Consider the following 27,749-nt stretch of genomic DNA (forward strand, 5'->3'; position numbering starts at 1 on the left):
TATCTCCATGATAACAGACAACAAACTCTGTGTAGTCTGATTCTACATTCATATTCCCTACTATCTGTACTGCAGAAATGTCTGATACAATGGAAATGCAGAGTTTGCCAAGGAGCTGTAGACACAGTTTTTCATTAAAGCCTATTGCAAAGCTACTTTAGATTCATTGGTTGTAAAAGTATATATAGCAGATCCTAAATTTTGTAGCACCTTGTCCATTTGGGATTGCTTACAAACCCTTTGTCAGTCGTTAATCCGACAACCATGTCACATACACAGATCCAGTAATGATCAGAAACCCTTTTAGGCTCCGTCCCCACGGAGTAACGCGCCGCTCATTCTAACATGCAAACACGTGTCAGAGTGAGGCGCTTTAAAACAGATCCCATTGACTTCAATGGGTGCCGGCTTACGCGCGCTACCCATTGAAGTCAATGGGAGGTTGTTTTTTTTTTTGTTTTTTTTAACTATTGCTTTTAATGTGTAGCACGCGTAAGCCGGCACCCATTGAAGTCAATGGGATCTGTTTTGAAGCACCTCACTGTGACACGTGTTTACGTGTCAGAAGCAGGGGCGCAGTACTCCGTGGGAACGGAGCCTTACTCTTCATGTTAAAACCCTACCCAACAAATCTCCATATGTCAACAGTTTTTTGGGGGGGCAGTAATCAGGGGACTTTAAAGTAAATGTTCAGGTTTTAAGTTGAGGCCCCACATTGTGGAAACACTGTTTTTTTGTTTTGTTTTGTTTTTTTTGTTGCAGATTTTTCTGCTTTCTTTTGAGCCAAAGACCAGAATGGCTACAAATGGACTGGGAAATATATCTCCCTTCTGCTCAATCCACTCCTGGTTTTGGCTCAAAAAAACCCTACTGCAAAATCTGCAACAAAAATAGCTTATTGTATATACTCAAGTATAAGCCGACCTGAATATAAGCCAAGGTCCCTAATTTTACCACAAAAAAACTAGGAAAACTTATTGACTCGAGTATAAGCCGGGGGGGGGGGAATGCAGCAGCTACTGGAAAATTTAAAAAATTAAAATGGTCGGAGTTTTTGGGTGCAGTAGGTGCTGGGAAAGGGTGAGGGGGTGTTTTGGTCGTCTGTCTGCCCCTTCCCTGAGCTTGAGGACTGTTTTTTTTCCCCCACTTGGAATTCAGCCTGGCTGAATATAGGGGATCTGCAGTGCTCCTATTAACCCCTTCCTGACGGAACAGGAGCTCTGCAGATCCCCTATATTCAGTAGACCGGGCACTGTCAGACACAGGGATACCTAATGTGTTTGTGTTTCACAGTAATTTTCTACTTTTATATGTATTCTAGGGAAAGGAGAGATTTACAACTTTTATTTATTTTATTTCTTTGATATTTTTTTAAAGCTTCTATTTTTTTCACTATTTTATGGGAGATTCTATACATTCTTGTTGCGACTGGTCATAGACACCTCTCCCCCCCAAGAAAAAAAAAAATTTTTTTTTTTTTGCTTGACTCGAATATAAGCTGAGGGGGGCATTTTCAGCACAAAAGCTGTGCTGAAAAACTCGGCTTGTACTCAAGTATATACGGTAATTTCCGCAACGTGGGCCCTGGCCTTAAAGGGGTTGTCCAACGAGTCAATTATAACTTAACTATACCAGGAATTCATAGATGCTGGTCCTATGGGTTTCAGAATGGTTTTGACCCTGGGTCACATGATCAGAACCAGCACTCGGATCCTCCTCCCTCCACTCCCATTTTCAGCACTACTTACCTTTGCTCTGGGAGGGGGGGGATAACTACCTGTAAAAACAGCAAAGAAGGCAGAAATGGCAGGAACCCCCACGGGCCAGGTGCTGCTTCTGATTACGTGACCCAGGGTTGGATCCAGCCTAGAACCTCTAGGTCCAGCACCTAAAACCCCCCTAAGCAAATACGTTAAAGTAGACTCCCTGAACAACCCCTTTAAGGGAAGTAATACAGCCAGGAATCGGGCAAAGATCACTAAGCAATAGGCAATTACTTCTATACTGCCACTAGATACAAAGTTCTGTATGTTTGACATACATTGTAATGAGGAGCGATTAGCGGCACGCTGCAGAAAGTAATCCGTCTAATAACAGTAAATTGCTTTGTTCTATAATACTGAAACCGCTGGATAATCTGCCATTCCTAATACAAGCAGAATAAATATATTCTCTTCAATTTAGTAGAAAGTAGAAATTCATTAAGAGCATTGAAGCCGCCTGATTAGAGAAATACAATACTTAACTATGCTGTAATGCCTCTTAATACAGCATGACAGATCGGGGGATTGAAATGTGTTGATGAATCCTATTCTAACACGGATGGCTCAATACAAGACAATTGCTTGAAGAATGTATTAAAGAAGGGTAATCTGTATTGCCAAGACCTGCGGCGTTTAATTACCGTGAAGCCGACAAGACTAAAATGTTGAATGTTATTAGTGAAGAAATGTGAAAGGGCTTAAAATAAACAGGATCCGCTGCTGCCGGGCTTACAACTTTAGAAAGGAGGCTTTGTTTTCTTGAGGTTTTTTTTTTGCATAAGAAGAACTTATGTCCTTTCTCTAAAAAACGAGCAAACTACGAGAACGAAAATGGAAGTACTATAATGTGTAAATGCTATTTTATGCCATAGGAATAGAAAAGAAGTGCAAATGTGCAACTCAAGTGAAAAAGTGATGATTGCGCCAATGTTTCAGCTATTGTTTACGAGCAGATGAATGTGGGCGGAACGGTGGTGGGATTGACAGGTCTGCTCTTACATAGTCCGCCAAACCAGGTCATCGCTATTGGGAGTGGACACCTTCATGCAAATAAAATTATATAGGTCAATTTTTTTTTTTTAAAGGGGTTGTATTAGATAGTTTGGAATAAAGGGGGTCCTCTGTTCTGTTTGGCTGTAATGGAGAAAAGCTATCACTATGACGGACCTGTGCTGTCCTGCGTTACACAAATAACCCATGGATTTGAGTGGGCATTGTGGTGGAGCTGTAGAGAATTTAAAGGGGCCCAGTCACTCGGTCTGAAAAGCCCAATTAGATAAATTATCTGATGGGCACCGTCATCCTGAACATTTTGATATTTTGTTTATGCGAATCTGTTCAGCCGTTCTTAAGATATAAGCCCATTTAGTGTTGATGTAAATTAGGTTATACTAACCAAGTAGGCGGTGATAAAGCATGACATACAGCACACACAGTCCCGCCCCTGAGGAAACCACTGTGTTACGGCCTACTTGGCTAGTAGACCCTAATTTGACTGCTTGAGAATGGTAGGGAATACAGAAAAGATACCCACTGCCAAAGAATCAGTGGAGCAACACCTACTGAAGTGTACAAGTTGGTGGAGGTATCGAAGGGGCCACTTCAAGGCTAAGGCCCCATGTTCCGGAAATTCGGCTTTTTGCTGTTGCAGATTTTGCTGCAATTTTTGGAGCCAAAGCCAAGAATGGCTACAAAAAGGAATTTGAAATACATGGGAAGTTTGTGTAGTTCTCACATCTGCTCAATCCACTCCAGGCTTTTTTAAGAGTGAAGATATTTATGACCCTTTGAATACTAGGGGTCTTAGGCTGGGACTCTAGATGGTAGAAACATCACAGCATATACCGTAGCATTTTACAGTCGCTTCTAAACAGTCCCATCCACACATGCTGCAAGTTCCAAAATGCAGCATGTCAATTACCGTATTTTGCGGACTATAAGGCACACTGGACTATAAGGCGCATTACCCATGAGCGCCTTATAGTCCTGTCTAGGTTCATATATAAGGCGCACCGGACTATAAGGCGCAGTGGTGTCCGGTGCGCCTTATATGTGATTGAAAGCGGCGGCACGCAGACTTTGAGGAGTTAAGCGGTGGCCGCCGGCAAAGTCTGCGTGCCGCTTCCATACATTGCAATGGGTGCGTGCTATTCGAATAGTATTCACTCATCTCTAACTTCAATTGTAAGAAGTTACAATTGAAGTTAGAGATGAGCGAATATGCTCACCATCCATATATAAGGCGCACCGGACTATAAGGCACACTTTCGATTTCTGAGGAAATCGTAGGATTTTATGTGCGCCTTATAGTCCAGAAAATACGGTATACCTACAGAAACACCAGCAATTTCCCTATAGGTATAATCGAAGCAGAAAGCCTGCAGAGGAAAACTCTGCTATCTGGGCAGCATGATCCTAATCACAGGTTTGCTTTAAAATGTTTTTTTTTTTTTTAATTTTTTTGAACTTTGACCATAATTTCCAAAATAAAACTACCACAATTCCTACCAAACTTGTTTTTAATTGTTAAAGTTGACAGTGACATACAGTAAATGTAGACCCATTCCTATGTCCTATTAATTTAGGAAATTGAGAAATAATACAGATCCAAGTAAATTCTGCGCCTTTACATTTTTGAAAATGACTTTCACTTTTACGGCTTACTATAAAAACAACAACATATATTTACAATTTTTTAGGCTACTAGTATCTCCGGCCATGTGAATGTATTTGTACTTTGGCAACACAGAACCTTATAGAAACTATTGAGATATACATCTCGTGTCACAGTAAACCCATGGGTGATCAAACCGAGCAATAAATATGAAATTCCACAATGGAAGTGTTAGTAGAGCCATGTTCTCACATTACAATAAATAATATGTTTTCAGCAGAAAAATCAGGCTCGGAAAGTTAATCTATTGCCGAAAGTTAACATACACAAGCTTCATATAAACCGTAGCCAGGGCTGAGCTTTCTGCCAGACAAGGCCGTCAACACAACAGTTACGCAAAAATGTTATCACCGACAATGACACAAGCCTTACCGTATATTTTATGTTTCTTAAGAAATGACATAATGTTTCAAGTTGTACACCACATAAAAGCAAATACAACGTATAAACAAAATCCTCAGAAAACTGACCTAAAAAAGTGTGTATACTGGAGCAATTTTTTTTTTTATTACAAGAGTCAAAACTGGTTGACTTTCAAATTCACACATTATGAAAAGTTCCAAAAAAAACAACAAAAAAAAACAACATATGACTTCATTTTCTAAACGATAACTTCATTCGCTACTGTCATCGGACCAATCGAAATCGCTGAAGCCGATGGCCATGTTGATCTTCTTCCCTTTCCTGACAGAGGTGGTTTTGCTGGAGTTCTGCTTGGCTTGCATATTAATTTGCATTCCAGAATGCAGGACAGGTCCAACATCTCCCATGTCGAACATATTCCCGAAGCCCTTCATCATGGCCTGCAGGCTTTTGTTCACGTTATCTACATCCCCGTTACTGGTGGCTGTGATCTGACATGACATCTCTGCGCTGTTTGACTCCTCTGTTTTTGATTCAAAGAAACACTTCTGAGAAATTCTTGGAGCGATAGGGAAAAAAAGCTATTGAAAAAAAAAAAAAGGAGGAAAGGACAGGAGGAAAAAGGAAAAGTTAAAATCAATATAAATCAAGGGATCCATGAATGATCTAGATTAGTGAGTGGAAAGTAAATGATTAGTGAACCACACAAGTAAGATGCAAGTAGATATCCCTTGGCCTTTGACTGTTTCTTGTGTAGGAAGACATCTTAGAGGAAAAAAGAAAAGCTTCGATAATGAGAATTTTTGAAAAACATACGGTCTAAAATAATGGAAACAAAACTGCACTAAACTCCCTAATCCCCTATCAATATCCTGCTTATGGTTCTTTGATCTAGTTCTTTGTTTACACTGCTCCATTAATAATACATTGTCTCAACATGTGGTCAGCAAAGTCATTGGCCGCAACAGTGACATGATGTGGCTGCAGCAATGTAGACCTTAGGCCTGGTTCACATCTGCATTTGGTATTCCATTTGGAAAGTCCGCTTGGAAACCCCCCGAAGAGAAACCTATATGCATTGAAAAGCGATTAGCTAAGAAGCCACATGGACCCCATAGACTATAATGGGGTCCGTGTGGTTTCTGCTCGGTGACTGCACGAATCATACTGCAAGCAGCACTTTTCTCAACGCATGTTTGGTGCAGACACCAAGAGTAAACCACATGGACCCCATTATAGTCTATTGGGTCCATGTGGTATCTTAGCTAACTGCTCTTTAATGCATATAAGTTTCCGTTTAGGGGGTCCCCAAGTGGACTCCCCGAATGGAATACTGAACGCAGATGTGAACCAGGCCTTACTGACATTATTTATCAATGTCTTAGTCACGTGTTGAGACAACAGGTCTTCCAATGTAGATAAACACTGATGGGTCTATGTTTTCCCGTAGGGAAGCCGCCACCATTTCCGTAGGTATAATTAATAAGCTGCAATTTCCAAAATGGCACTTTTTCTGCAATGTTTGGAGGGGAGTGTCTAGAATTGCATCCATTTTGCAGGGTCTGTAAAACACAGCTTTTCCGCCGCAGCCAAAGTATGGCGTTTATGCCACGTGGGGCCCTGGCCTTAAAGATTTTATGGGGAAAAAAACTCCTTAAGGCCAGACGTTGACATGTTTGATGGAACTAATGGCCAGTAAAAAAGGCCATTATACACAATAGATTCAACGTGTTCTCAAAACGTGCATGTGATGGACGTTGCAAAACCGGTCGTGAGAATGGCTGTTTTGCATCCATCACATTGTTGATGGCCATATGCTTTCCTTGTTGACCCAACCCACAGATCAATTTTTCTAGGACATCAATCTGTTTCACATCAATTAAGAACTTATTTGTTGATGTCTATTGGCACTGCATATATGTGAAAATGGACAACGATAGAGGATGTTAAAAGTGTCTGAAAAAAACCCGACATGTGAATAGACACATTGAAATCATTGTCTTCTCAAAATGGCTATCGTGTGCTTAAGGGCTGAAGAAAATCTTTAAAATAATGCAAAACTTTTATTTATATTTTCATTCAAAAATATTTACCTTTTGTCTAATTTAAATATGGTTATGTTTGTGGGGAAAAACCCTTTAAAGGCATCCTATCATCACATTTTTTTCTCATTGGCACATCGGAATAGCCTTAAGAAAGGCTATTCTTCTCCTACCTTTCGTTGTCTTCTCCGCACCACCGTTCGCTTGAAATTACGGTTTTTGTCGGTATGTAAATGAGTTCTCTTGCAGCACTGGGGGCGGGCCCCAGCACTCAAACAGCACTGGGGGCGTCCCCTATGCTGCCAGAAAACTCTCCAACACTGTCTCCATCTTCTTCTGGAATGAGGTCTTCACCACGTCTTCTGCAGGCGGTGACTTCTAACTTCTAGGCCTCAGGCCTAGGGCAAAGCCGACTGCGCATGCCCGCGGCCACAAGAAAAATGGCCGCTTACACAGTATTGTAATCGGCTACTTTACTTGTGGCCGGCGAGCATGCGCAGTTGGCTTGCCCTAGGCCTAGAAGTCTGAAGCCCGCGCCAGAAGAAGACGCGGTGAAGAGGATGCTGCTGAAGAAGATGGAGGCGGCGCTGGAGAGTTCTCTGGCAGCATTGGGGACGCACCCAGTGCTGCGAGATAACTAATTTGCATACCGACAAAAAACGGAATTTCAAGCAAACGGCGGTGTGGAGAAGACAACGAGTTAGAAGAAGAATAGCCTTTCTTAAGGCTATTCCGACGTGTTAATGAGAAAAAAATGTGATTGAATGATAGGATCCCTTTAATTTCTACTTCATTCTATGAAACTGTCTTGAAATTTTTGGGGAGGCTAAAAAAGTTTTTTGAATATCTACAGAGAGTCTGCAGGTAGGGAAAAGAAAACTACAGGTCATTGGATACTCAAGAAGATATCACTTTCTTAATAAGATTTGTTTTAGGCCAGGACCCCACGTGGTGTAAACTCGTGGCGTTTTACAATCAGAGCAAAGTGGGTGGAATTCTAGTGAATCCCATGCCCAATTTGCGGTAAAAATCCCTTATAGGTATAATTGAACAGAAAGTTTGCAGAGGTTTACACTGCTGACTTTCTGTTTCAAAGCGCTACGGGAAGAACCGCAATGCGTTTCCGTCCCATGGGGCCCTAGCCTAAAGAAGGATTCTTACTGGTTCCATTGACATTCTTTATAAAAAATAAAATGAATGTTAACTATATTCTGGCCTCTCCCGCTATAATAGTGGAACATCTAGATTTTAAGGACACGTTGATCCAGGGTTTTATACTGGCTGCCAGATTTGGAGTCGGGAAGGAATTTTCTCCCCTGATATGGGGCAATTGGCATGAGCCTCATGGGGTTTTTTGCCTTCCCCTGGATCAACACTGTAGGGGATTGTAGGGTTATAGGTTGGACTTGATGGACTGATGTCTTTATTCAACCTCATCAACTATGTAACTATGTATAGTCTCGACTCATCTACTATCTCATTGATGTATTATTCTACGTAAATGTTATTTGGTCAAAATAAATTTAGGAGTCAGAAGCAATCCAAGAAAATATTTATTTGAGCAATTTTTGAACAACCAATAAAAATACACACAGTGCATGGCCAGTGTTAGCTTATCATACATGAGTAAGACATGTTAGCAAAATACTAACCAGCTACATTTCGGTGAGAATATAATACACACAACATGCAGTTCATGCAGGACAGGCACAATTGGGAATACTTAGGAAGATAATCTTTTTGGGAGTCTGGGACAAAAAAAAATCGTAAATTTAATAGATGCCCCTTTAAGTTCTTAAAGGGGAAGTCAAATTATATTCTGCTATAGATACATATGAAGTAATATGTGTGACATTTTACACACGGGGTCATTCCAATTCATGGCAGATCACTAAGAGTTTAGTCTCAGTGCCAAAGTGGTTGACTATTCATAGATATTAGAGCTCACCATCAATGTTTGCCCTGCGTTCAACTGATCTGATCCCCATCGATCACTAGAGCAATGAGGCAAAGGAAATAGTCTCCTATTGACTCTGTCTTTTTGTCTGGATTGTATGATTAGCGAGGATCCAAGTACTGCGACCCTGCCAATCAGACAATGGTGGCACATCCTGGCGAGGAAGACCCTATGATGAGCGCTCCATGGAGCTCTTTGGTTGTAAAATTGGCCAATGTCCAAGATCTCTAACACTAACAATGTGACATATGGTATCATAAAACCAATTCAAAGGACTCCATCTTTAATTTCATCCATACATTCTATAAGCTCTATAGGAATTGTCCCAGACTCATGGCAAAGATATCGGTCAAATATCCCAAAATTTGTTCAGTAAAGCAGAGGCGGATTTGTGATGCCAAAATACAAGCACAATTTCTGTGTTTAGAAAACAACATGGCATGATATAGAGTAAATTGGTAGATGTATCTAGAATAATATACAAGTTTGAATCCATGTTAAATATTCAGAGTGGATTTGCAAAGAAAAACAACAAGGGTAAGATTGGTTCAAGGGCAGAAATGAACAACAACGGGTCCCTGTACAAAAATATTTGAGCCCCGTGCAAGTGCCTCTTGCATTCATAAAGCGACCCCCACGTCACTCTTAACAAATGACATAGCTGAAAATGATTACAACTAGTGATTGTGAAGTTCTTTATATGCAATGTATGAAACTTATTTTGGTAGGTAGTGGGCGGCTGTGCCCCTGAACAGGTCGAATATGCGATATGGTTCTTATGGTCATGTGGTATTTTTATATACTGATGTCACCACTACACGGTAAAGGACAATGCAGTAGTCCATGAACATATATTCTGTAGGTATATTTAAAGCTGAGGCCACATACGCTTTAAATTTGGTGATTTTTGGTCCAATCCGGTCCAAAAATCCCCGTGTGAACCTGGCCTAAGAGAGTATTGATTTCTAGAAGCAATGTATTTTGATTGACAACTCAATCCTATTCCCTTGTAGTTATAATACCAGACCCAACCCATAGACAAAGAAAAAATGTTTCTGGTCAAAGGGAAGACCTTTTTTTCAAAATCCTGGTCTAAAAATTATCTAAAAAAATAAATTCTAAAATATAAATTTTAACGCATCCCAGAAGTTTTTGCATTCTCACACAACAAACAGAAGCCAAAATAATCTTGACAATTCTGTAAAGTACCGAACACCTTCTTACTGAATGCGTAGAAATTTCAGCACTTCTATACTGCTTCAGGCGCAATGTTCCAGGGCATGAATGTCACTAATTAATTCATTATATGAGAGAAGAGTAATCAAGCCGATCGCTCTAATCAATGCGTCTCTACCAGAACGACACAGCCATCGCAGCGCTGGGAACTTTACGTCTACTTTGTTCCCGCTTCATACTGCCATAATTACCCACTTGTATCTGGACACATCTACTCATTTTTTTTTCCCAAGGAAAAAATCTAATGATGAAAATTAATTTTTAATAGAGATACATTTTGTACATATGTAGTAGTAATGAATTTATTATTCATATCATACTTTTTAACCTCACTGCAAGATCACACAACCCGATACATAAGTCTAGGATCACATTTGGGCAACATTAACTATTTCCTTGTTAATATAATCTATTATTTACTAAAAGGACCTCTCTCCCTCCACCATTTCCAGTCCTCACTATCTAATAGATACCAATCCACTGATTCCAGCACAGTTAATAATTTTTTTCTGTAACCCTCACCATTCCTGAGCAATAAGTGCTGGTAGTTTTGGTGCCTAATGTGTTACTTAGATGCTGTAATGTCTTCTAATCAGAGGAGGAAATTGTCAGAGCTCAGAATTAGAGATGGGTAAATCGGTTTGTACTGAATTGAGTTCAATCCAAACATTCCAAATTGTTAATTTTTTTTTACAAAACCGAATAAATGGAGAGTCATCTAGGGCGAACTAAAATACACCCTGAAGTCTCTTCATACTCGCCTTCTGTAATCTCTTTTGCACCTCCTCTCGGCGCCTGGTGTTCTTCTGTGACATCATGGGCCCAAGGTGACATGGGCACACCAAGCTTTATGACAGGCCCAATCATAAGCCTTAGTGGTGACCCCTAGGCCTGAGACGTCACAGAAGAGTATTAGATGCAGCAAGGAGGCCCATAAGAGGTAACGGAAGGTATGTTTTTTTTCTAATTTTTATACACCTTCCCTGGTCCTTCACCTAATATGCTCTGGGGTTAATGAATCAGGGCAGTGGAAACACAGCTGCAAAACTGGACAGGAACAAAGATCTGTCCTGAATTTTGTGGCCTGGACTGAAATACATGGTCATGTGCATGGGCCAACAGGAATGAATTAGTCAGTGTGTTATCTGGGAAAAACTCGGATGCAACATGGCATGTGCATGGGCCGTAAGAGTGTTATACATTATGTTCTAAGCCAATTTAGGCTAAGGTCCCACGCTGCGGAAACGCAGCTTTTTTTGTTGCAGATTTTATTGCAGTTTTTTGAGCCAAAGCCAAAAATGGCTACAAGAGGACTGGCAGATATATTTAAAGCTCTTATACCTTCTGCTCAATCTACTCCTGACTTTGGCTCAAAAAATCTGCAACATAAAAAGCTGCGTTTCCACAACGTGGGGTCTTAACCTTAGGAGGCAATCACACGCAGTAAAATGTCGCTGATTCTGCCACGATAACTTGCGGCAGAATCAGCGCTGATAAAAAGCCTCCCATTGACTTCAATGTATTCCGCGCGGAAAATGGAGCCTATTGAAGTCAATGTTTGTTTTTTTTTTATCAGGGCTGATTCTGCTGCAAGTTATCGTGGCAGAATCAGCGACACGTTACTGCGTGTGAATGCCCCTTAAGGTGTGTTTCGTAACAAACTTATTTTACCCAAATCAAATCATGGACCCAACAGTACAGTCTAAATAGCATAGGAAGGTGTCCAGCTAGATCTTTTAAGAATATTTGTAGTGTATTTACTCCTACATTATATATGCCCTTCGCCTTTATGGACAGGTCCTATATAAAATAATATAAAACACAAAGCCAAATGGTAAATGTTGCCTTTGAATTCTATTCTAGTAACAGAATTTATTCCAAAATCTCATAGTTGTGACACATCTTGTACATTATATTTGCACCATTGTGTCCTAATTAATTATTATTGTAGCGTTTTCTACAAAAGCCTGCACGGAACATTGTGACAGGTTTTACTACAACCATTTATACTGTTCTGTACAGGGCTGTCTTCCAAGATGTTTTTAAAGACTATCATTTATTACTGACATAAAATATTATAAAATAGCATAAAGCATTTTGAGTGATAGGTTGTTACTTGCGTTTTATTTAATATTAAATGTGCAAATGGATTAAAAGCTTAAAAACCCCCCAAAGAAAATAAAACATCAAATATAAGCAAAGGAAAAATGCATTCATGTTATCATGTAACAAATGGCCAATCTATTTTTTGTGGCTTGTTTCACATACTGTAGAGTACGTAAAACACGTAAAAACTGCACTAGAACAGTATTTCTGTGTGCAAATGAAGAAAATGTCACAATTAAAGTAAGTATAGAATATGTATAAGTATAGAATCCTAGGTTAGAGCTGGCTCCAGGTGAATGTGGGCCCTTCGCAAAAAGGTTGCGTGTCCGACTCTGTGTCCGGATTAATAAAACTGGTTTTGCGGCGGAGAGCATAAAACGCTCACCGACGCTCACGGCCAGACAGCTTTCAAACCCATTCAAATGAATGGGCGAGAAAGAGTCCTGCAGGTTTCTGTATCCTGCCTCTGTTTTGTGCAGGAAACGGAAACCTGCAGAACGGAGACTGGGCGCAGATGTGAACGAGCCCTTACCCGTCTATGAATTGGCAGAGACAGCCAAGTACGATGCTGAATCCTTGTCAATACCATAGATTCTGAAAGAAGCGGCAGCACACATATTAAATCAGGGGTCACTGAACCCCCATTCCTAAGATCAGATACTTATCCATCTTGCAGATAGGTGAAAAGCTGAGACTGTAGCACAACTCCTTCAAGTAATCGAGGCAATTGGATATAAAAAAAACTGAAAAATCTAGATAAAAAAAAGACGACAAAAAAAGTATAGCCGGGAAACCAAAAATGCAAGGTAAAAAATACCTAATTAACAAAAATATTCAAAAGAGGCCCCACGTTGTCGAAACGCAGCTTTTTTTAGTTGTAGATTTTGTTGTGATATTTTGAGCCAAAGCCAAGAAATGGGGAATATATAGGAAGTTTTTATACTTCTCCCTTCTGCTAAGTCCACTCCTGGCTTTGGCTCAAAAAAAAACCGCAACAAAATCTGCAAAAAAAACTGCGTTTCTGCAACGTGGGGCTTCAGCCTAAATTCTGTGACTTATACAGAAGGTTAACATAACATAACATAAAATACAAAACAAAAAAAATCACCAAATTCACAAAAAGATAAACTGAAACTCACTACACTGTAAAACATGGTGACAAAAATACACCACAAATCATCATCATAAAGTATAAAATAAAGAAAAAAACAACACAAACTGAAACACATTGCCCTGTATAACACAGTAACAAAAATACACTGAAAACCACAATTATCAAAAAGAATAAAATTATAAAAAAAAAAAAAAAAAAGTAACCTGTAACACATTGCTCTGTATAGCAGGATAACGAAATAAAAATACACAGGAGAAATAAAATGAATTACAAAAAATAAAAAAAATGGATCGATTGGCCTGAAATTCCCTCCGTTTAATTGTGATTAACACGAAATAAATAAAGTGAAGGATGCTGCAGCCATATTATTACGTCTGCTTTGTAACATCATAAGCAGCGCTGGGTTTTGAAGTTATAAAACAGTTGTGTTGCCGACTCTATCCCCTACAGGGTCATTATATGCCCAAAAAGGGTTTGCTCGGCTTAATTGGAATCTAGTCCATTTTTGAACACTCAACAGTTTCATCCTGTGATGCGTTCCGGCTTCTTGTAAGTACAACCCTATTTATTCCCTCAAGCAAGGAACACAATGTGACTTGCCTTCTTTCAATGATCTAGAAGCTGAAACAGAGGTCACACATCAGTGCCGGCCGCCCGGCAGGTCAGCCAATTAATTTATAGTTCTCTTGTAAAAAGTTCCCAAGATCCTTCTCTTGGCAGAGCATTACAGAGTGATAATATCCCAATAAATGTCACCCTTGATCAGCTCAGCTTGCACCGTAACAAACCCTAGCAAAGGTCCGGTCTTGCCTCTATATTGCTTTCTTATTCATTTGATAAATAAGGCAATTCGGAGCCCGAGGGGAGATTTTCCTTCTTAAGGAAAAACATTTACTTAAAAAATTGCAAGTCAAAAATACAACGGGAGCAATGCAGCGGTATCAGGGGCGCACCGCTATGGAGAGCTTGTTAACTCCGCAGGGGTCACAAATTCTTCTATTATCTACACTGATCGGATAGAATTGAAAAATCTCTCACAATTTTTATATTATGTTATATCTATCTATAGCTAAAGATATAATTATAGAGATAGATAGATAGATAGATAGATAGATAGATAGATAGATAGATAGATAGATAGATAGAGTGGGTACAAACCGAGAAAGAGGTGAGCTGTCCTTCATTGCCATGGATTCCGCAACTGAATCAGCCACAGACGTCCGTGGCATGTCACTCCCTCCCCACTAGGCCCATTCATTTGGGCCTAATCCGGAGCGGAATGTTGGAGTACCGCGACAGTCACGCTAGCTGAGGGAGTTGTTTTTTTGACCGGATTCTGAGGAGGATTCCTGCGTCAAAATCCGGTCCAAAAAACCCTGTGTCAACCCAGCCTAACTAAAACTGTAACTACTATTGCCTATCCATACCTATACAAGGAATGGCTGTGATTAAAGGAGGACGTGATGAAAACTCTAGCGTGTACTGATATACAGATGGTCAAACAAAGACCCGATGGTGGGCACCGGTACTATTCAGGCACCGGGAACTGTGGTATTCACCGCAACTTTAGTTTTTGTTTTGTTTTTATGTAGATCGTGAGCCCCACATAGAGCTCACAATGTACATTTTTCCCTATCAGTATGTCTTTGGAATATGGGATGGAAATCCATGCAAACACGGGGAGAACATACAAACCCCTTGCAGATTGTTTTTGCCCTGGGCAGGACTTGAACTCCAGGACTCCAGCGTTGCAAGGCTGCAGTGCTAACCACTGAGCCACCGTGTGGCCCCCAACTTTAGTTTTTTTGGGGAGGGTTTATATCTATCCTGCTTTCAACTCCTCTCCTGATGAACCCTGGGTTAGACTCATTCACCAGGTGAAACATGAGAATAGTACGCAGCGTTTCAGAGTGGGTAGTGAACTAGGGGAGATCTAGCGAGTCTTTGTATTTATTGTGCCATCACCAGATATATGGTTTTAACAATATTCAATAAAAGTTGAGTTTTATTTCTTCCATTAGCTATTTAAGCCATCTTTGTCAGAATTTCAGTTAATATTTGACCACGCAGTTTTCCATAGGTTGCACCATACCAGATTTTGGGTGCAGATTATACAGCCCTCTTCACACATAGGGGTTCGGTCCATAAGATTTGGACTGGATGTTGGCTGTATTTCCTAGACTAAACACTGAATCAGGACCCCGGGCATCATAGCTGTCTGCGGTGTTAGGCGTCTCTATAGACAGTACTGTTTCATACTTATAAGAAGATTACAGAATGGGAAAAATCAGCATGGCCACTACACAATGTACAGCGCTGTACTCGGTAAGTAGGGAAGAAGCTGCAGCAATTAATATTACAGTCCGGGATAACTCCTTATAGCCTTCTTGTCTTTGCAATTGCTGTTTTAAGTGCAACAAAAACCTGCAGATACAAAGTGCTATCTCCACCGATGGCTGCATTGTGTACATCCTTCTCAAGGCCTCATGCACACAAGCGTACTTTTTATCCACAATTGCGAATAAAAGTACGGAGCCAAACATTTCAATGGGCCCATAAACACAGCCGTCGTTTTTGCTGTGTGTTTGAGTTGACCTGAAGATCCGCAAATTATGGAGCAGGTCCAATACCTATGGGTCAGTGAAAACCATGGAAGACACATTGATATCATTCATTACATGTCATTTGTGCGTTTTTACTGATCCGTACAATACACATGACTGCCATGTGCAGGAGGCCTAAGCAAGCTGACCAATGCCTACGTACAGAAAAACAGCCCAACTATGTACATTCAGATCCATATCACTGCCTGTTTTAATGCATAGTATATTGTATAGTATATTGAGGCATTGGGGGTGATTTAATCCCTCTATGCCAGAAAACTGGCCCTTCCTTGTGCCAAACCCCCATTCTGTGCCATGCTCGCGACATTGTGCAGAAGCAGGCAGAGCGGGGCAGGCTGAAGTGCAACACCTTAGCCTGATATATTCATTATAACTCATGTCCGTTTTCTGGTGTGACTTATAATGGGAATCTTCGCCTGTTTCTAACTGGTGTTGATTTCCATTTTGGTGCTGGGACACTTTACAATGGCTCAGTAATACAACTTTACAGGAATGGATAATAATGATTCTTGTAAGTCTTCTGATTTCTATATTATCAAATTCAGATATGACCAGATAAATCAGTTAATAGAAAATTGTGTTTATTAAAGCCATGCAGTATCAATGAAGAGTCTGTGGACACTGTGGTGAGATCCATGCATTCACTAGCTAGTGTTAAATGATATAAGTGTATCAGAAGCATCACATTAGTATGTATCTGCTGCAGAAAACATGGTTTGATATGATGGTCACATACATGTACCGTGTATAGTGTAAAAAAAAAAAAAAGCAGGACATTCTGGACCATGAAAACTACCTTCTAGGTACATATAATTAAAGGGAATGTTTGGCCTCTGTAGACAAGTCTATGTAGACACTTCCGATCAATGTGTCATCACATGGCCTATGAAGCGTAAACTCATGGAATGGGCAAGAGTCCCAGTTGTTGGATCCCACTGATCTCCGATTGCATCAATCTTATGCACCCATTAAACCTCTTTAACGGTCAAACTTATAATTGCTACATCAACTTTATCCAGGAAGGGACCTATATCCAGTAAGGTGAACCTATGGCACACAGTAGACACCAAGAGTAAATATATTTATCAGGAATCACTGAAAGAAATTCCTTGTATTCCTGAGATCTTCATGATCCTTGAGATGTTTGGAATGGGAGTCAATGTGGTTGCCCCGGGTCACTTCCTAAGGGTGTGGTACCTTACCAAAACATGTTACTGCCCCTGCCCATTATTCTGTTAAGTGTAGTAGGTAGCATCACTGGACTTCTAGTTAACTCTTTTCAAACCAAATATCAAAGGTCAAACTAAAAGATGGCTCCTTTGGTAGATGGAGTCAAGTGGTAGGTCAGAACCGTGTGTGGCTAGCTTAAGAAGCACTGACGAAATGTAAGAGATAGAGATGTAGGCTGGTGACATTCAGTGCTGGCCACTTGGCTCATGTGTTAAGTAAGGGTTTCGGAGTGGTAAGGCATGCTGGGTAACGATTAGTGCCACACGTTGCCCAAAATTCTTCCATGTAAACAAATGCAGTGGGTAGAATAGAGAGAGATCACCTACCGGAGTGTGAGATTGTTCTGTCAGCTTTTGCTCCCAAATTTTTAAGCGCTTCTCTCGTTCTTTCAGTTCTTGTTCCTTAAAACTCAAGTCTCGCTCCAGTTTCTTAAGCCTCTCCAGTGTTTCTTCAATTTCACATCTGCACAATAAATAAGGTATCAGACTATAACTCCATAACGTAAATGAAATATATCACTCTGTTTCTTAGCGATTAACAAAGATAATGATAAATATTTTTTTCTAATCCCTTTGTGAATAACGTGACAGTGATCATATGTTATTTATATAAAGGAGTCACCGGTCATTGTAATTCTATGAACCTAAGAAGATGACTACTGCAAATTGATCTCTAAAGAACAGGAAGTGCCAATCTATAATGAGACTCAGTAGCCAGAGTGGAAACTGCAATATGTCAGGTTTCTTGGGACTTGGAACATTCAAAGAAAATTCTTGTAAAGTATGTTTAACATGAAGACTTGATAGAAATTTTGGGGCACCTTGCACTGATTTTAATATTTAGAGCACGGCAACTGATGCATCAAATTATTAAAAGGCTCCAGCTTCTTAATTCTGGGGCAACATAGGAGGTCCAGAAATGAAATCCATGATATCCGGAGTAAGTGGCATATGTTGTAGTAAATCTGTTGGGCCAAGGTGTCCCTGCCCTGGCATGCCTTGATCCCCGCCCGGGCCTGTCCCACCCACTTTTATTAAATTACAGAATACTCAAGAATAATCGTTACAGCTACAAGACGTTAGTGATGTTGGCTCTACTAGTGTTTGCATAGATGACAATCCTGTTTTCGTATACAGCATACATTGTAAGAAGTAAATGATGTTCTTCTAGATGCAATGGAATCTCACTCAAAACTTGAGAAATGTAGTCTTCTCAAAAGAGGTCAATCTATAAAAAATACATCTATTTTATAACAGAATTGAAAGAGAGAAGTCTTGTCTAGATCGTGGCGGACTTCTAGTAAGTGACACAGTTGGAGATGCCGAGCTCTTAGAAGAGTAAACCATTGGCTCAACCAAATCTTGGATTCCTGATAGGTTCTGTCTATTCAAAGTGGAGTCTTGATACAGTTGTCAACATTCTTCAGATATACCAAATTCCTCTTGAGAGATCCCAAGATAAGTGGCAAAAGATGACAGAATTATGGTTTCTTTAACAAAGCTAGTCATCTCATGACACTTATATGGAGATGTTTCGAGCCAAGAAGAGAGATAAGGAAGGACATGTCTATACTCAGTATTTTATATAGATGAGATCTTTAGAAATGCCTTGTTTCTGTAACCCCGGGAATAGATTCTTAAGTAGATATCTACCTACCTGTGCCATGCCTACATATAGAATAGATCACATAGTCCATGACAATTCTTTCTGCTCAGATGAAGTGCTGTACTGCTTGAGAACATGACCTTCATTTTAAGTAATGTGGATTCGTTATTTTACAGCGATATTGTTACAATGGATTTCACAGTAGACGTCTATTCTGAAATCCGGCATTCATATTAAAGTAATGCATGTGGGATGATACTTTACATTGTGGGGCATCAAACACAGAACTCTAGGACTCAAATAAACACCACTTTTTTCAGACGCTCTCTGATTTCGCTCGGGGAGAATGAATAAACCATATATGGCCAAAGCCCTAACAAAAATGACTTTATTATACTTTTTATTTTTTTGCAATAAAAGTGGGACAAGAGCACACACAGACCACATAGTAACATATTCATAGCTACAACAAAGAAAAAAGCGTCCTTTACAAAGGCCAATATTTTTTATGAGGCGATGCAGAAATATAGATTGGGTTACCGCTAGGAATTAAAATATACCCCACTGGCAATCGGTAGGCGGCCAGCGATGGGAATTGTTCCAGAAATAAGGATCTAAGCAATCTGATCAAATGAGAAGAAGATGAAATTTTTTTTTATACAAAGATTTTGATATCTCAGGTTTCAATTCTACATACTGTTCTTTTGACCTTTTTATAAGCTCAGAGCAAGCCTACTTTTTTTGGCAAATGCCTCTCCGCTGTCAACATTACAAAACCAGATAGATGGCCACCTATCACTTAAGACAGATTCGCTACAGAAGCACAGAACAGCAGAAAGGTTTGATCTTACCAAAGTAAAGGCTGAGACGGTTGGTGAATCCTCATTAAATAGTACTTACACAATGAAAGGTAAAAATATAAAGAAAGAGACCCCCTACACCTTTTTACGGTGAAAAAAAATAACCAATTCACTTCCGATAGTACACAGAAAATATTTATTTAATTCAATGCTTTCTTATGGAACTGCTAAATGTTAGACTGGAATAACACGTTATGATATAGTAAAAAATAAGAAGTTGGATTATAAAATAAAATATAAGTTTTCTTATTCTTCAACCAACACCAATGGAATGGAAGTTTGCAACCTATAACTGGAAACAGAAAAATTTATTCCTGAAATATTTAGCTTTTATTTTTTTTTGTTGGAGTAAAGTTGGCCATACACACGTTTGGCCACCAGTTATCGCTCCCAACCCCTTCTCATACACTTGCACGCTTGACTAGACCATGTGTGCATGTGTTCTGAATGGAGAAATGGGGGAAGACTTCTGTAAGTCACTTATGGAGAAAAAAAAGGATCAGGCATGTTGGAACCCAACAGCCCAATCCATCTTGCCCATGAATAGGCTCATCTCTCCAGAAGCATTGGGCTTGCGAAAACCTAACATGCTTGATGTTGGTCTCCCCCCGACATCTGCCATCAATGAGAAGGTTGGGATGCCACCATATACGCTAGTCGGTCGGCTGGGCCAGATAAAATTGGTGGGTTCAATGGGATCCGCCATTAGGGAAGGAAACCATCACAGCAGAGTGAAAAGAGAAAAACTTTGAAGTTTGCTCATTCTGTGGTTGGTATATTTAGGATAAAATGGCTAGATAACTTTATTACATTGAAGTCTGTAATTTTACAATACATCAATATCCTTTTGGTTTGGTAGCATTTGGGTATATAGAGGAAGAACACTGATCAGCGTCACAGCTTGGCTATGTTTGACAAGTTCAACTATGTTATAACACAAAATTCCAAAATGTTCCCTAAAGGGTTTCACCTTACAGTCCAAATCTTATTTACAGTGGAACTATACAGCACATAAAGACACAGACTACCTTATAGCAAAACTTATTGGCATCAAGATATTGGATTTTCTGCAAATGGCAGAAATCACTGGTGGTGGAAGAAAAATACCAATATGGAGCATCCCATCCGTGTCAGGTTATGCCACAGGAGAGAAATAGGGTCATGCTCCTAAGCATGGGTTATATTTGGAAGGGAGTGATGTCACTTGGTTCACATGACTCACCGGGGGTATTTACTATTCCAGAGAATTAGCATATAAAGTAGTTGTGGTCCATCTTTGGTCCACTGTCCTTTCTTGCACTATGTCTCTCTTTCTGCACCTTAATCATAACTTTTTTTTTTTTTATGTAGATTGTGAGCCCCATAAAGGGATCAGTCTTAATACCCCCCCCCCCCCATAAAGGGATCACAATATACTTTTTTTTTTCATTTAAGTATGTCTTTGTACAATGGGAGGAAATCCATGCAAATACGGGGACAACGTACAAACTCCTTCCTTCCTGGCAGGATTCGAACCCAGGATTCCAGCACTGCAAAGCTGCAGTGCTAACCACTGAGCCACCATGTTGCCCCATTAATCATAACTTTTTAAGAATGTAGACAGCCTGACAAAATCACCTTATCACTTTATACTAAAGTGTTCAGCTCAACAAATTTACTATAACTCACACCAGAAAACTGTCTATCAGTACAGGATATCTACGCCAGTGCCAGACTTGACATGCATTTCCATTCCATTGTCATATGGGAGTGCACCTGAATTACTAATAGACCAGACCCTACCAGTAATCCTGGCACATTTAGCACCAGTGAGGATTAGGAGTGCCAGTCTTAATACCCCCCCCCCCCATTGTTCCTATATAAACAGCTGAATATGTAGAATGACCAATTTGTTACATTTTAAAGGGATTGGTCTCAGCACAACAACTTCTTAACCTAAGCCCTAGTAGGATAAATGGACATCCTTTAGGGGGGTTGGAATTCACCCATTTAGAATCCCCTTTATGAACCACATATAGTGGCATATATAACTGACATATAGTGCATGCGTTAATGGTCCCATCTAGTCTACGTATTAAGAGAAGAGCCATTCATAGGTTACCTTGCAATAACAGCTAAATAGCTAAAGTCCCAACCGCGTTCATCATCCAATCTAGACATATTGTATACATTTGCTACAGTGCATGTCAGTGGTTTTAATGCCGCCAGAGAGCCCATTCCTAAAGGGAACAAAACTGTATATCCTTACTTTCTCCTGCACGTGAATAAAGTTGAAGTTTACATTCCTCAACAGTAGATGGAGCAAGAAATGACAACGACCATCTCGAGTTCACAAGGCTCCTAAATCTTTGCAGCAGATTCAAAACGGGACCCTTTCTATTTATACTCACATCATGTGATCGGCTACAGACCTGCAGTCACTTTTTCCGTTTGTACTACGGCAGCTCCTACCTACTGAACCTCATTTGTAATATAGAGGACTGGGGTTAGTTGTGCACTCAGGTCCTCATCTACAATCTCTGTGTTTGCTGCCTTTCTGATTCTTCGGATCACATTTCATTACAAGCTTTGAATATTTTGGTATCTGTGTAACAGTTTTCCCTGGACGTGCTCCATCGTTTCTTAATATAGCCTGCAGTGGGAAACTTGTGGTACCAATCCCCCTGATGATACAGAGCGGTTAGTAATGTCTCTTCCCAAATACTTAAAGGAGCAGATGGCTCCAGATTACGGAGGAAGAAGCGACAGGGCGGACACGGATCATGTACAGTTATTCCGAGGGAAAAACAAGACCATAAAATAGCCTTTATATGTTGTCTTATTGTTTATTATGGCAACTTTTATTGTGGAAAACCTCCTTATCGATGGTAATTTAATAATATCGAAAGGGGCCACACGGTGGCTCAGTGGTTAGCACTGCAGCCTTGCAGCGCTGGAGTCCTGGTGTTCAAATCCCGCCAAGGGCATAAAACCATCTGCATGGAGTCTGTATGTTCTCCCCGTGTTTGCATGGATTTCCATCCCATATTATAAAAAAGACATACTGATAGGGAAAAATGTACATTGTGAGCTCTATGTGGGGCTCACAATCTACATTTAAAAAAAAAAAAAAAAAAAACTTTAATAATATCGATCTCCTCACATTTGGGCAGAAGGCAAACTTTTATTAATTTATATTGAAGTTTACAGATCATAAGAAAAAACTAAATAAAGCAAAAATAAAGTTGCTGAAGCATAAAGAGAAAGATCACCTGGGATAGCATTTCACTTTGATACAGTCTATTATACACCATAACCTGACGCCAACCATATAGTATTACAGATTCTTAAAGAGGATCTTTCATGGCTTTGGGCACAGGCAGTTCTACAGTATATACTGCTGGAAAGCCAACAGTGCGCTCCTGATAATACTCATCTATGGACGAGCTGTGTGAGCAGAGGGAGGGGGAGTTTCTCCCAGCTCACACTGTACAGCGCTATTGGCGCTGCTGTGGAGAAGGACGTACCTGACTGACTGTCAGGAACGCCCTTCTGACTGTGAAGACCTACGGTACCGGGACCGATAGCGCTTTACCCGGGGCACAGATCGGGAAAGCCGATAGTGCGCTGAATTCAGCACTGTCAGCTTTCCAGCAGTATATAGAACTGCCTGTGCCCCGGACCATGAAAGGTCCTCTTTAAATGGAGTCTGTCACTAGAACTTAACAAATTAACCCAGCCTACATATAGTTAGGTTAGGGTCACCTGAATCATAGTGTTTTCCCCTTGTGAATCGCTGCCTCTGTTTTCAAAAAGTCACCATTTTCGTCAATATGCAAATTAGCTCTTTGGAGCAATGAGAGCATTCATGCTTACATCTTTGGAGCAACAGCAACACCCTCATTGCTCCAAAGGTCTCATTTGCATATTGACAAGACAGCAATATCTCAGCAACAGAGACACAACAGAGACACCCATTCACACCTATCTATTTGCAGGGCTGGTTAAAGATGCACCGTATGAACACCCATCTGCAACAGAAAACTGGCGTAGATGAGTTCATAAATTCCCCCTCATTCACATGACCCCTAGAAATCATTACTCTTACCTCCACTCAGCTTTGTTATGCAAAAAAGAATTGCATTGGTCAGGCAGCTTGCTGTCATTTGACATAGACTCCAAGTTTGTAATAATCTGTTTAAATGATGGTCTTTTCTAGAAGACATAAGCATCGGGGAAAAGCAGATATAAATATAATGTGGTCATATAATGTAAACTGAACTTTGAGAAGCATTCTTCTGCCACTAAAAGGTGCATGCATAGATATAGATCTCCCCCTCTGCTCTCCCTGCTATTTTTTCACTAAAACACTGAATGAGAAATTGCAGCTGCATCCCCCTCCTCTCCCCACTCCCATCTTACACTACCCATAACACTGTAAAGGTAAGGTTCACATGATATTCACGCTCATCCTGGAAAATGATGGACATAAAAATGGAAATCAAATTATAGTCAATGGAATCTGTGGGGTTATGTTGGTGTTCATCATGTGACTGATCTGTATACAGTTTCCATTCCGTTTTTATGTTCCTATGATAACCATATGACCACTACTGTGATCACTGCCTGAGGCCGAATTTGGGCCAGCCATTTATCGGCTGGATTTACTAGACCCAACGCCACTCAGCTGAACTGAACTCCGCAGTATAATTTAGTTCAGGTCTGGTTTAGTCCAGTAAATTCAGTTGAAACGGGGACAGAGTTTCCCAGCCCAAACTAGGCCGTGAGCAACCAGACTATACAGGTTCAACCACGGAGTGTCTGCATTTTCTAGAATGATAAAGTACATACTGTGATAATCACTACGTTACAATTAATACAGAGCATAGCCTGCAATTTCAGGAGCTCAGCAATAACATAGTAACACACAATAATATCACAAGAATCCAAACGACTAACACAGACATACTATATTTAACAAACTCAACTCTATTAGTGCTACATCTATAACTATATACAGTGGGTATGGAAAGTATTCTGACCCCTTTAAATTTTTCACTCTTTCGTTCATTGCAACTAAAGTTCATTTTATTTCTCATTAATGTACACTCAGCCCCATCTTGACATAAAAAACAGAAATGTAGGTATTTTTGCAAATTTATTGAAAAAGAAAAACTGAAATATCACATGGTCATAAGTATTCAGACCCTTTGTTGCAACAGTCATACTTACCTCACACGCTGTCCATTTCCTTCGGATCCTCCTTGAGATGGTTCTACTCCTTCACTGGAGTCCAGCTGTGTTTAATTAAACTGATTGGACTTGATTAGGAAAGGCACATACCTGTCTATATAAGACCTCACAGCTCACAGTGCATGTCAGAGCAAATGAGAATCATGAGGTCAAAGGAACTGCCCAAGGAGCTCAGAGACAGAATTTTGGCAAAGCACAGATCTGGCCAAGGTTACAAAAGAATTTCTGCAGCACTCAAGGTTCCTAAGAGCACAGTGGCCTCCATAATCCTTAAATGGCAGAAGTTTGGGATGACTAAAACTCTTCCTAGACCTGGCAGTCCAGCCAAACTGAGCAAACATGGGAGAAAAGCCTTGGTGAGAGAGGTAACAAGAAGAACCCAAAGATCACTGTGATTGAGCTCCAGATATGCAGTAGGGAGATGGGAGAAAGTTCACAAAGTCAACTATCAATGCAGCCCTGCACCAGTTGGGGCTTTATGGTAGAGTGGCCCGAAGGAAGCCTCTCCTCAGTGCAAGACATATGAAACCCTGCATACAGTTTGCCAAAAACACATAAAGGATTCCCAGACTATGAGATATAAGATTCTCTGGTCTGATGAGAAGAAGATTGAACTTTTTGGCGTTAATTCTAAGCGGTATGTGTGGAGAAAACCAGGCACTGCTCATCACCTGCCCAATACAATCCCAACAGTGAAACATGGTGGTGGCAGCATCATGCTATGGGGGTGTTTTTCAGCTGCAGGGAAGGACAACTGTTTGCAATTGAAGGAAAGATGAATGCGGCCAAGTACAGAGATATCCTGGAAGAAAACCTCTTCCAGAGTGCTCTGGACCTCAGACTGGGCCGAAGGTTCACCTTCCAACAAGACAATGACCCTAAGCACACAGCTAAATTAACAAAGGAGTAGGTTCAGAACAACTCTGACCATTCTTGACTGGCCCAGCCAGAGCCCTGACCTCAACCCAACTGAGCATCTCTGGAGAGACCTGAAAATGGCATCCACCAACATTCACCATCCAGCCTGGCATAACTGGAGAGGATCTGCAAGGAAGAATGGCCGAGGATCCCCAAATCCAGATATTAAAAACTTGTTGCATCATTCCCAAGAAGACTCATGGCTGTACAATCTCAAAAGGGGCAAATACTCCATACTGAGCAAAGGGGCTGAAGACTTATGACCATGTGAGATTTCAGTTTTTCTTTTTTAATAAACTTGCAAAAATATCTACTTTTCAGTTTTTTTCTGTAAAGATGGTGCTGAGTGTACATTAATGAGAAATATAATGAACTTTTTTATTTTAGCAAATAGCTGCAATGAAACTTAGAGTGAAAAATTTAAAGGGATCTGAATACTCTCCGTACACACTGTATATCTGTCATATAAACCGTACACAAAAGCTGTGTTGTAGGCTATACATAAATCTGTGATATGATTAACCTACATGTGATGTGGATTATGTTGTAACAAAATCTATCGTTGTCTCCTTAATCTGATCGGTCATTGACACAACACACACTAAGTGCAGAATAATAACTCTCTGGAAGAATAGTCCTGTCCCGTGGTGTTTGCTAAAACTTAGTAAATGCACAAATAAAAAGGGAATATTAAACGAGATAGAAGGGAAATGTTGAAGGAAACCTATCACATTGAAAATGCAGTCCTGTCAAAAGAGAGCAGGTTCTAGAGCAGGAGGAGCTGGACTGATATCTATCTTGGTATGTAAACTAATGCAGGAAAATCTGTCAGTCACTGACTAGGACTGCCCACTGGACTCCTAAGCCTAGAAAGAGTCCAGAATGATTAAACTACAAATTATAATGGAACTTTTCTAACAAAACTATTGGATCCATCTACTCAGTTCCTCCTGCTCTATAACATGCTGCCTACAGATTGTACTGTATTTTCCATGTAACAGGTTCCCTTTAAAAATTCTGGAGGACACTATATACAACTACAATAAATATGTAAAAACGACAGTAAAGTCAGCTATAGATACAAAATGTAATCTCTCCGGGACTATTAAGATGCTGGATTTGCCCATTAGCAGGCACAATTGCCAGGGTAGGTTATTTCTTAAGTAAATGCCATTTGGCACAGTATCTTTAATGCACAATACAACTTAGGGTGGGTTCACATCTACGCCCGGTCTCCGCTTTAGTCAATCTTTCGGGTTTCGTCTTCTGCCCGAGAAACAGGACATGCGACGGAAACCCGGCGGTCAGTTTCCAAACTTATTCACTTAAATGGGTTTGCAAAGTGACCGCCCATGTGCGTCTTCAGCCTGTCCGTTCTTCTTTACCTGGACACAAAGTCAGACATGCTGGATCTTGTGTCCAGTTGAAAAAACGATTTCACTGCGGACAGGCAGAAGATGCACACAGGTGGTCACTTTGCAAACCCATTCAAGTGAATGGGTTTGGAAACTGACTGCCGGATTTCCGTCTCCTGTCCAGTTTCTCGGGGCAGAAGACGGAAACCCGCTATATTGCGCAAACTGGACACCTGGCACAGATGTGAACCCGCCCTTACGCTTCACACTATCCATCATCCGAGTCGCATGGTTAATGTATTAACTGGTTAATAAATTATAGTGTCGTCTTCTGCTATTGCTCTTACTTTGGTACAGTTTGGAAAAGGCTACTAAACAAAACATTACAGAACCAAATACCTTAGCATCGGCCTCCCAGCACAGACGCATCAATTCTGCAAAACTTCTAGGACAGGAGCTGGGAATGGTCAACCTCTGAAATCAAGAGAAGAAGAAGAATTTTAGTATCTGTTTAGATGTCCAATAAAAAAAAAAAAACACTAAGAAACGTCCTAGGAAACTTTTTGAGGATTACACTTTGGTTTGGACGACATTTAGCTTCCTCTTTCTAATGAACCTACAATTTGTCTGAAATTATTTCCAATTGCTAGAAGCCATATATACATCTTTA

The 27,749-nt window shown here is 40.3% G+C and overlaps 1 protein-coding gene across 5 annotated transcripts in view; it reads right to left on the minus strand.

Annotated features, from left to right (window-relative positions):
* Positions 1 to 27,749, minus strand: part of MAP3K20 (mitogen-activated protein kinase kinase kinase 20) — a 130,520-nt gene that overhangs the window by 34,154 nt on the left and 68,617 nt on the right. For 3 of the 5 annotated variants that reach the window (XM_075284127.1, XM_075284125.1, XM_075284126.1), the window contains exons 9-11: positions 27,479 to 27,553; positions 23,662 to 23,768; positions 17,436 to 17,571 (exon numbers count right to left, since the gene is read on the minus strand). In XM_075284127.1, coding sequence (XP_075140228.1) covers positions 17,436 to 17,571; positions 23,662 to 23,768; positions 27,479 to 27,553 — 318 coding nt within the window. Of the gene's footprint in view, positions 1 to 4,273; positions 5,382 to 17,435; positions 17,572 to 23,661; positions 23,769 to 27,478; positions 27,554 to 27,749 lie in introns of those variants that run through there. The other 2 variants (XM_075284129.1, XM_075284128.1) reach the window with 1 other exon arrangement.

This window comes from Leptodactylus fuscus, chromosome 8 (assembly GCF_031893055.1).
Source record: "Leptodactylus fuscus isolate aLepFus1 chromosome 8, aLepFus1.hap2, whole genome shotgun sequence".
Lineage (NCBI taxonomy): Eukaryota > Metazoa > Chordata > Amphibia > Anura > Leptodactylidae > Leptodactylus > Leptodactylus fuscus.